At 39.4% G+C, this 11794-nt stretch overlaps 1 protein-coding gene across 1 annotated transcript; it reads left to right on the top strand.

Annotated features, from left to right (window-relative positions):
• Window positions 1-502: 502 nt before the first annotated feature.
• MEOX1 (mesenchyme homeobox 1) lies at window positions 503-7927 on the top strand. Its single transcript, XM_010290331.1, has 3 exons — window positions 503-953; window positions 6779-6951; window positions 7805-7927. The coding sequence occupies exons 1-3, from the start codon at window positions 503-505 to the stop codon at window positions 7925-7927; spliced, it is 747 nt and encodes a 248-aa protein (XP_010288633.1).
• Window positions 7928-11794: the final 3867 nt, after the last annotated feature.

Genomic DNA, 11794 nt, shown 5'->3' with positions numbered 1-11794 from the left:
CTTTAAAAAAAAATACAGACATTGTTTCTTTAAAAGGGTCCATCTGCAAACCCCATTAGATGTGCATATAAGGTTTCGGATGATTAATAGTTGCCTGCTTTGCTTTGGTTGGAGGGACTGAGTGTATGTACGTTAACCCCTCCCTCCCCTCTCTCACATTTCACTTCACAAACTTGTCACTCTCTCCCAAGCATGGTATTTAAAAAGTGTTTCACTCATGTCCAGCACTTCACAAGCAAGCAAGCTTCAGGCCTTGGGAAGCAATTCGGGGCAATCACTGCGTAGATCTGGTTACTGTTTTCCAGTTGGGACAATGAAGACGTTTAGAAGAGTTCCCAAAGTAACAAATCTGCAACAGCATAAAACCCACAAACAAACTGTTGTTTAGGGAGGAAACCTATTCGGTAAGATTTGGAAGACTTCCCCTCTGCTCCTCTTCTGATTTTGAAGCCCAAGCTATAACCAGTCACGAACCCTGGAGTGTGGACAGGATTGGAAGCAAATGGATCCCACCAGCAGCAGCTGCATGCGCAGTCCACAACCTCCTGCCCCACTTTGGGGGTGCCTGCGGAGCACCCATGCGGATGTGACGACAGCTTCAGGGCTGAACCACTACCCACCAGCACCGTTCTCCTTCCATCAAAAATCAGATTTTGCTACTTACTCTGATTTCTCAACCTCCTGCCTGGTGACTGCTCCCCATAGCTTCCCATGTGAGGAGCGGGCATTTGTGGAGCAGCACCCCTCTTTCCAACACTCTGACTGGCATTTTGCAGCAACTGAGGCCAGAGGACGACTAAATCCCAGACTGGCCTTGGGTTCTGGGGAGTCAGAAGGCAGCAGCCCAAATCTAGCAAGTGCGGCAGTGGGTATGAATGAAGGTGAGGAGGTACCAGTAAATACTACAAATGAGACTGAGAAAAAGTCATCCAAAAGAAAAAAGGAAAACTCAGGTAGGTGATGTGAAATCAGGGTTGCGGGATAGTACAGGCTATAGAATGAGAGCATCTGTAAGGTTAGGAATTAAGAAATAATGCCGATGAGGAAAACAATTTATAATTCTGCACTGGGGAAACTTACACAATAACAACGTTGAAACTAAATGGCTTATTCTTTGATGACCTCTGGTGGTTTTATATCACTCCTACAGATCTTGTTTACTGAACCAGGCATTTTACTCACCAGCACAATGCACATTTGCTGTAACTAAATGGGAGTAACTAAGGAGGTACTCGTCTCACAGGAGGAACTAAAAGTTTGCCCATCAGTACAATGTCCAACAATGCAGAAAATTTAGATAGCTTTCATTGTGTCATCCTAGCTAGCAAAACGCATACTTTCTACAGCACAATATTCAATAATTTCATAGTTATATAACTTCCGATTTGCTGCTGTCTCAAATCCAGGTATGTGAAATATGCATAAAATTGTTTTCTCCTATGGAAGCTGTTAAAAATTAAGATGTTTATATGCATTCATTTGCTATAGTATTCATTTACAAGCTACAGTGTGCTTTTCCCCACAGCCCTGCTGTGAAGTGGGGAATATTTTCCAGTATTCCCATTTTACAGGTAGAGAACATAACGATAAAAATATTTATTTATTTTTAGGTTTTACAGGTTGGCTACAGACAAGCCATCTCTAATCCAACTTTCATTTCTCCGTTTTGCAATTTAAACAACAAGCTTGTATTTGTGCTCTCTCCGTCACACAATTAGTCCTAATCCCTGTTCTTTTCCAATATGAATAGGCTGTCAGGGAACACATAACTAATATTCCAAACCTCTTTATGCCCAGAGTCTACTTTACTCTCCTCGGTTATCTGGTGGTTTTTTGGTGGGGGTTTTTTTGTGGGTTTTGGTTTTGTTTTTTTTTTTTAGAAACCCAGCTTCATAGAATTTAAGTTTCTTTTTACTGAAAAAGCATGTTTGGGGCAAAAATTTCCAAAAAACCCAAATGCAAAGATGTTGACAAAAAAATATAAAAATGAAAAATGCTTTTATGAAAATGTTTAGTCATCATAGGTAAACAGCAGATTTCCGTATACTCAGATTAGAGGGATATCCTTATTCTTACAGAGACTGATTCCAAACCACATCTCCCCGTTAAGTAGGAGACAGATGTTCCTTCTATTCTCTATTACCAGCACCCTTGACATTTTCTTTTCATACATGCTGCTGTCCCCTATACTTTTCCTTACAAGTGAGCTGTAAGCAATGACATCACCAAAAAGTATGGTGTTTCCTACCTTCTAGCAACTGCTGCTGTCTGTACAAGTTGTTACTCTAGCAAATGCAGAATAATGAAAACATCCCAAAGGGGATTCCATGGCTTTTCATTTCACTCCATTCTTTGCTTACCAGACAGAATTATTTGATATCCCTGCTGCAAGTTTTTCCTTCCGTCTGTCCCCAGACAAAATAAAACAAATGAGGGGAAAGTCTATGAGAAATTTTATAGTTATTTCCTTCACTTTTACAGCAGTTACAGAAATGCATCTGGACATATCACATACTGATTGTTTATTCTAAGTAGAACATAAGTCTTTTCTACCCTCTTGAGAATTTTCCTTGACTTCTTTAGAAAAATCTAGGTACCTAGTGCCTTCTCTTCACAGATTGGTCTGGTAAAGAAAAATATATTTAAATCACTAGAAGCAAAACCTACAAAATAAACTATTTTCTTTTAGTTAGTGCCTTATCCACCACAATTTTACGTGAACTGCAATACAGATACAGCATTACCATGATTTGTATTAGCACCTGCAAAAAGCTTTGGTTCTTGTGAAGACCCCAGTTATTATAAGTTACACAGTGAAGATCTTGGAACATGGCTTTCTACAGACCACTCTGAAAAAAGTCTAAAATAAGCATATTTCTCAGACAAATAAGCAGAATAATGTAAAAATAATTTAAAAGCTTGTCAATCTTTAAAACATTCTTTGAAGCACAGATATGTTAAAAACATTTAAAGAATGGCTTTGTTATGGCAATAACAACAGTGACATCTACTACAAGTACTCGTGCACACACCTTTCCCTTCCTCCACAGACTTTAGTTATTTAATTTAGTTATTTAGTTATATCAGCCTTGACTTCACAGGCTCACCAAATGACCTGAAGATAGACGTTAACCTAATGTTAGCTTTCACAGCTGCCTCTGCTGTCCATCCACAAGCCACAGCCATTACCATTTTCAAATAAAATTTCAATAAAGTTTCAGTCTGACCCATCCTAAATTGTACTTGCATTATTACACACTTGAAGTCCTCAGATCTCCAACAATAGTAATATAATAGAGAATAGCATTCAAACAGCTTTATTCTAGGTGGATGAAACAATACAGAATGTTAGTGAGGTTGCAGTAGAAATGAGAATGTGGTAACGGTGCATAACGACTCCCTTAACAACATTAGACATACAATGTCCTTGACTGAAGAATTCTGGAAAACTTCTTATTAAAATGTGTAGAGCTGATCTGAATTCCCACATGCCAACCTTTCTCAGTGTTGCCACTAACTGTAAAGAGGATTTTCTAAGCTTGCTATTCGCATTTACAGTGATGGTAAGAGTAGATGGCACCAGGTAGCAGCAGATAACTTGAGAAGGACTGAAAAGCAAAGTATCGGCAAGTTCCTGATCAGTTTAAAGTGGTCTGGGTGCAGAATATTTTGTGTCATAGCACTCTGTATGCACCTTCCATTAAGTATTATTCCATGAGGTGCACACTGAAGTAACTTCTGGATACTTCATCATCATCTGCCAAATGAATCCACTGTTTATGAGGTCACTTTACTTGGCCAATGTTCCTGATAGCTTTCAGAATTTTGTTTTCCATAACAGCAAGATCTATCAGTGTCTTACTACTTGATTTAACCACTTAGAATAAATATGCCATCGAAGTCTTTAGTATTGGGGAGGGGAAAGGAAGATTGTGCAGATGCTTCATAGTTTTATTTTACTTTCTTCTACTGAGGGAAAAATTGCAGACATCAACAGTCGTTTGCAGAATAATTAACACCAGGTGCATTGATCTGGGCTGTGGATCACCACAAACATCTAACAAGCAGGTAGGATCCTTGACATACAGGCTTTAGCGACCTCCACAATTCTGTGCCTAAGCTGCTCTCTGAGCAATTTAAGTACCCTCTGTGGTGCCAAAATCCTGTATCTGCCCAGTGCAGAGTCCTTGTGCCTTCGTCCAAAGCATTGTTTACTGGCTATTTTTAGTAGACCAGTTTGACCCAGTGAAGGAGAGTGAGTACTACTTCATGGGACTAGATTCTAATTCAGTTATGCTGGTTCTAAGCACAAAGCAAAGCCAACTTCTGTCGACCGGCTCCAAACACTGAATCTGGCCCACTGTTTTGCAGGGAATGGGTTACGTCTTCATACACATGTACGTATTAGAGCCTGACACAGTTTTTGTTTTGGAAACTTTATAGTGTAGGAACATACACCATTTGGGTTCCTACACGTATTTTCTGCAGCCCTGGGGAAGGGCAGATGTTCAGTTCAATGACACAATGAAGCTGGTTGGGATCCTGGAAGTATACATGCTTCATGGTAGAGACACATATCTTCCTGGGATTCCTGAACAGCTTTTTTTTTTTTTTTTTTTAAACTGGCAGTACAGTAGGAAAAGCTTGCCAAGACAATTTGTCCTTTTCCACACCACTTGCCATTTTCCACATTCTGTAGTCAAAACTCTGAAGCAACTAGGCCCAATTTCCACTTTTGGAATATCACAAAACCTCCAGTCATGGATAACCATGTGTCTCTCTACAACACCACGTGGAACACAATCTGGATGGCAGAATCCAACCCACACATCCTGTTCTGTTCCCAGAAATACTTACCTATTTAAAATTATTCACGTTGTTTTTTGGAGATGAAGACTGGTGAAACTGCCCCTTAGAAAGGATGTCCTTCGCACAGGGTTAAGTGGTGAGGTCACCTGTATATTCAGGTTGCATTAACTGTTTTTATCCTAGGTTAATTTGACATAGGTGGCTTTAGTTCCTGCAGTGTGTTATTGGCATTGGAGAGCTGCTTCACCCCTACACAAATTTGCTAGGGGAGCAGAGGCCCAGATGAAGTCCTTGAGACCAAGGCTCCCAGAAGATGGTGGCAAAGTCCCCAGCAGGGGACCCACACTTCAAATCCCGCTTCCCCACCACTCTCTCAAAAGCCACATTTGTTAGCCTTTGAGAAACATGTTATGGTGTGTTTGTTCAGTAAGAGATGAGAATGAAGGTGATTGTACAACTATGTGCAAAAGCATGGGGAGAAACTTATGGGGTTTTGTTTTCACACTTTCCCCAACTTTATCTGGGGATTTTTGAAGTATAAGTAGCAAAACCAATGCTGATGCAAACAAGACTGATTTCCTTGAAATAGAGAGCAATACAGCTGCAGGATGTCATACACTGGTCCCTGTGCACATTATCATTAATGGGAGCTGTGTTTGATTTCTCTATTTCTCATGAACAGAGCTAAGATCAGATCAATCATGAAGCCTACAGGCACACCTGATAGATTTTTCCAGTTTTATTTGGCAAACAAAGGGACATCTAGAAGATGCTGCTGTGTATTGTGCTCATTGATACCACTTTGTATATAATTTCTCTGTAGAAATCGTTTATTAGGACACCTGGAACTTCATTGCACACTGATTACACATAAAAATTAAGTGATTAATCCTCAACATACCAAAAAACCTACTAGCATGTTCAGTTCAGGGAATCTAGACAACCACAGGAGCAAGAGGGGAGTAAGAGTCAAGCACCTTGTAAAACTGACTCCCTGAAAGATTGGCAGTTTGGGCTTTGCTCATTGAAACAAGGGCACTTTTCCTTGCGTTGCTTGGAGATTCTTTACAAGCACCAACTTTAAAAATACAGGAGAAAAAAAAAATAAGAAAGAGAAAAAAAAAATAGGGAAAAAAAAAGATTGCCACAGTCGCAGGCAAAGTCAGTTTGTGTTTGCTTTTTGGCGTAATTGGTGCAGCATCCCTTTGTCTATGGCTTGAAATTTGGCTTTGAAATATGACTCATGAACCGCATTGCAGCCAAGTGCACAAATAACAAAAAGGTTTTTCAGGGCAGCACAGTGACAAGGATGATACTGAGGCCAATCGCACACACAGATACCAGACCTCCTTGCAGTTTTCATTTAGCGAGGATTAGAAGAAACTCAAAGTCTGGAGTATGGTGTGCCAATTCAAAGAACACTGGTTCTCTAGTGTTGCTTGTTTTACCATGTTCCTCCCCCCAGCAATTCAAGGCTATATGCTAGCTTAGGGTGCTTACTAAGTGACTTTGCCTTATGCCCTGCACCAGAGGTTGTCACATAACGCATCATATAAACAAAGCGGCAGCTTTGCTGCCTGTTGCTTGGTAGATCAGGGAAGAAGGATAATATGTATATTAGGAATGAAAGTAAAGACGTGGGGAAGAAAACTGTTTTGATGCAATGATAGCAAGGAATGAGAGCTTCCTTCCTATAGCTGCTCATTTCTGACCTTGCAGACCCAGGCCTGTGCTTCTGCAGTTTTGACAACACACCCCTTCCTGACTCTGAGCTGTCCCACCTTTGTTCCCATCAACACAAGACTGACAACGCTGATAAGTCATGCTGAGCTTGAGGGGGCATAACACAAACTTCTTAAAACTTTCACTGAGCACTTCAATTAGTAGTTTATATGACACGTCTGCGATACACATGTTCACATAGATCAATGTAACTGCAAATTCCACAAGATGTGTGCTTGCCTCTTAGAAAACCGAAACTCAAGCAACAAGGCAGAAACAAGCAGCAAATCACGGAAGGAAAGGACAGCTTTCACAAAGGAGCAGCTACGGGAGCTGGAAGCTGAATTTGCCCACCATAACTACTTAACGAGGCTCAGGAGATACGAGATAGCTGTGAACCTGGATCTCACCGAGCGACAAGTACTTCCTGAATCCTTGCCTCCCCAGCTTCTTCTTCCTCCCCCACAACTTCTCCCTAAAGCTAAAAACCAGATATGTTACTCGAGGGTGTACTTTTGCAATGGCACAGAGGTATTTTAATACAAAGCCTCCACATTCTTTTAAAACACATTTGTTACAAATTTCTGTAAGTAGTTAATAAATGTAATTATGTTTATCTGAACTAAAGACACATTTGGGAATAACTGAGATCTACTAAGCTGTTGTTTACCACCACTCCTTGGTATATACTGGTATGTCAAGGCTTACAGATGGAATATGGATACCACCTTAGACTGCAATTACCAGGAAATTATTAGAATGATATATGTTTGATAGATACACTCTTCCTGGGTCAGGTAGTATTTTGACGTGATAAAGACAGACAAAAATGCAGAGTTTCATGGAGAGAGCTATTTCTGTTCTCTCAGTCAGGGTTTCCTTATCAGAGCTTAGTGGTCAATAGAGGAATTGCTCAATTAAGTGAAGCAAATTACAACTCCTGAAACATTAGATTGGATGGACTAGATGTTAAAAGATATTAGATGCACTGTGCCCATTGGATTGACATGCTTAGTTGACATAAAGACAGACTCTAGGCAAAGCACCTGTACTACTTTTGCAAGTCTCAGAGAAATATCTGCATGGAACAGTTTAGAAAGAACTGTTCCTGTCTCTATTAAAGAGATGGATTACTTAAACTTGTGAGGTTCCTTTCACCTTTTCTTCTAAAATTCCACAAAACATCTGTCTATTGATACACACATATATGCATAGGTCTGCTTATATGGCTCAGATTGAGGCAGTAAGTAATTATTTCCTTTTTATCACTCAGGTCAAAGTATGGTTTCAAAACAGAAGGATGAAGTGGAAACGTGTTAAAGGCGGGCAGTCAGTGTCCCCACATGAACATGACACAGAAGATGTGGACTCTGCTGCCTCCCCCAGCTCTGACTAGTCCTTGCAGCAATGGGATAGGAGCATGGAGAAAGTAATTGATCAGAAAGTGGATGAAACACTTCTCTCCGTCAGCTACAACAGGAGATGATCCTGCTTGCAGAACCTGTAGCCCTGAGTCTTTGAAAGGTGTATGATGCTTTAGGTTACAGAGGCAATTAAAAAGCACAGGGGGAAAAAAGCCAAAGGAGGGCAGGATTTTGATTTTCATCTGAATGAATTGTACTCTCTCTGGAATTGTCTTACTACCACAGATGTGTCTTCAGAATAAAAGCTAACAAACACTGAAAAACAGGAGTAACGTTATCTAGGCTTTCAAAAACTCAGAAAATACAGGTCGTCAGTCGGGTAGTGTTCAGACAGTGATAATGCAACTGTATTCTCATTCAGCCTTTCCCTGGCCACATCTATTCATTCTGCATTTGAGCCACATTTTCCTTGTGCCTTACTTTAAGAGAAATAAATGCTTTGATAATCACTGATTTTTCTTGCAATATGAATTGAACACCTGTATAGCTAGGCAATAAGATTACAAAATACAAATTTGAGACCAGAACTATACACACAGAATTCTGCTTGCCAGTTTGGGAGGCGGTGGCATTCACATTGACAGCCCAAGAGGACAGGCGCCTTGTTGATGATAGCACTCTGCAGAGGGAGATTTCTTCCAAGCTTACTGTAAATTCTGAAATTAAACTGCTAGATCTCAATTTCAAGTATTTTTTCAAAGCCAAAATTTTTTCAAAAAATTCATTACCAAACGTCACAGCAGGTACAGCAGAGATTAAGCCCTCAACACAATAGTTATCACTATTTTGTTTACAACATTTAAACCTATTTAACTAAAGGAAGACTACTGTTTAGTACTGCATTTCTTTTGGATCTATGGAATCTCTCTGGAAACCCGTTGTTTTCTTTGTGAATTCAGAATTGTCAAGAGAAGGAGAAAACAATGTAATCTGGAGTGATTTAACCGAGTTTACTGTCTACAAATTCTCATTTTGTTTTTCACTGGAGACAAAAACTTTCCTCCAAATAAACATCAATATCTCAATTTATGAAATTTACAATTAAGTGACCAGCTTAGCCCTTTTTGCAAACTCCCCATTAATAGGTTATTTTTTGTGATTTTTTTTTTTAAGTGTTTGCAACTGATCAAATGCTTCGTACAAACTAATAGTATCTGTGCTTTTCAAAACATGTAAACATATAGTGTCTTTGATCACCTCTGCCTTTGGCAGGATTTGAGGACACCAAGAAACTTTACCAGCAATCTTTAAAGCCACTAAAGCTGACACAGCCAACTGCCCATACATCTAGTATAAATAATATGTAAAACAAGCTTTCCAATACAGAATCATAAACTGCCATGGCACCACCAGAAGTCTTAAGAACACTTCCACTTGAAATTATCCCCACTTTCAGCCAAAACTTGTAGTATATCAAATTATGAAGTTTTAGAAAAGCATAGTGTTTGTTTCCATTTCTTCTGTCTTTTTATTTAATGTACTAATGCCGTATTTTAAACAGAATTTTACACTAGTAAAATTACGTATTGTGATATTGATATACACTAGTATATCACATTGTGACTATTGAGAATACTGAAGTTTTGGTTTAAATATTTGAAAGGCAACCATTGCTTGCAGCTATGGCACACTATCTTCATTTCACCTTACTCTGATGCATTGATATTGGGGTTTAATGTGGACTGCAGATATGCTGGATATAAAGTTGCATATCTGGATGGTATGTTTATAAAGTTATCTGTGGTTATTCCGCTTGTAAAAGACCTCAACATATATAAATATCAACTTCTTTTTTTTTTAACAGAGATGCTGTATTCTTTTCAAATAGCTGATTACTGTACCTACTAAAAAAAAAATCTGTTACATTCCTTCTTTAACATTTCAAAAATCTGACAGATGAAAAAACAGTTTAAAGTACATATTTGTGCAAAAAAACAATTAAAAACAAAGAATTCTTTTTAAAAAGAAATTATTTTAAAATAAAGGAACTCGAGAAGTGAAGAGCTATACAAGGTATTTTCCACTTCAAACTAAACCCGGTAGGTGGAATGGAGAAAGAAAAATCATTAAAAAAAATCAGAAGAGTCTTTAAATGTGTTATCTATTTGACAGACTGAAGATTGAGAATCCTTTCAGTCTTCCGTGGTGACAATGAAACATCAGGATGCCCTTACTGATGTTTATGCACAGGCAAACAAGGGCCTTGCTTTGCAGGACATTCCTTACTGGCTTGAGGGACAAGGCGCCTTCAAGCCAGCCCTCTGCAGCAGCAGCTGCTTTGCCACCCACCAACCGGCAGGACGAGGGAGCTAGCTGTGATACTGTATGGTTTCCACCATACTGCTTGCAGCATGCCTACAACTCTTAACGGCTATGAACAAAACAAAACACAGAAAAAAAAAGGAAAAATAGAGAAAAGAAAACTGCATCACTGATGTTTCACAGGGCTTCTGCACAAACTATGCTGTGATCATAGCACGGATGCAAACATATGTACATCCTGTGAGTGTATTCAGAGAGGAGTATTCCCATTACTTGTCAGACCAGCTAGACAGATATTCAGCCAGCACTGTTATTCCTGAAGAGTTCACCTATCTCTCTGGAGGAAAAAAAAAAAATGCACTTTGTCACCATAAGCTTAAATGATTGCTGCATTTAAAGCAAATTAATAATTAATAAATAAGCAATTTAAATAATTAGGAGTATGCATGTCCTCTCTCTGAGCTAGATCTACCCATGTCTCTTCAGATCTTTATGGTAAGGAAACACTACCCTCAATTTCCTCCCAGGATATCTGTGTGCGAATGGTACGATGTTTTGGTGGGAGACCTTGCAGATAGGAAGTTATGGCTAGTTCCCAGTTACTCCAGCAGCAATAAACTGAGGTGTACGACAAGAGAGCACTATTATTTGGGTTACAATCCTGACATTAATAATAGGTTAATTACCTCACTATTCAGGTTACATACAAATAGGTGGCTAAAAAATTTGCCCACGCACAGATGAGAAGAAGCTACAGTTCACAGTAACTTTAAGAGCAGAAATTGTCTACAGCTCTGCTTAAACCTTGGTGCCTTCTGATTAAACTTCTGACTAAACTCACTAGTTAGCTCTTGGCAAACACTAAAGAATGCTGTTTTTGTGAAGAACTCTGGTGCTAACTCAGACATCCCCCCCCTCATCTCCAGGAACACAAAACACCTTGGGGCAGGAGTTCTTTGTTACTCGTTTCCTTGTAAGCTCTTGAACTAATTACACTGTACCTCACCTCAGCGCCTCCTCCCCACTGCAGTTAGAAAGTTTTCAAGCTGCAGAAGCAGCTTATTTTGTGATGAAAACTTTTGGGCTCTTGGCTACCAACACAAACCAAAATCAGATCCTCACCCAGAAAGAATAAATCTTCCTTTTCAAGGAAGCTGTCAACAGTAGTATATTTCATCCTAATTCACTTAAAAGCTAGTCAATAGGATTGCAGTCCATACCCGTAATTACAGCTCCTAAACAGTTCTTGCTCTGGCTCATGAGAAAAAGTACAAGTCGCCTGTGATATCATTTTATGCTTAGGGAGTTTACACATGAAACTGTCTACTTATTCTAAGACTTTAATGTTTTGTGAGGGAACATTTCACTCCTGACATCAAAGCATTTGACCCCTGAACCTCTGGTGCCAAGAATCTTTCAGGCAAAGTCTGTTGTCTGGGAGCAAAATCATTGACCTGCAATTATTTTTCACAGAAATGTAGGCTTTATTCTCCTCACAGAAGGGAAGTAAGTTACCTGGGGATGTTTGGTAATACTTCCCATGCCCGATTCTCAATAAATGATCTGAGCACACAGTC

The sequence above is a fragment of the Phaethon lepturus genome, unplaced genomic scaffold, assembly GCF_000687285.1.
Source record: "Phaethon lepturus isolate BGI_N335 unplaced genomic scaffold, ASM68728v1 scaffold6527, whole genome shotgun sequence".
NCBI classification, from domain to species: domain Eukaryota; kingdom Metazoa; phylum Chordata; class Aves; order Phaethontiformes; family Phaethontidae; genus Phaethon; species Phaethon lepturus.
This window is presented reverse-complemented; position numbering and strand designations above follow the sequence as displayed.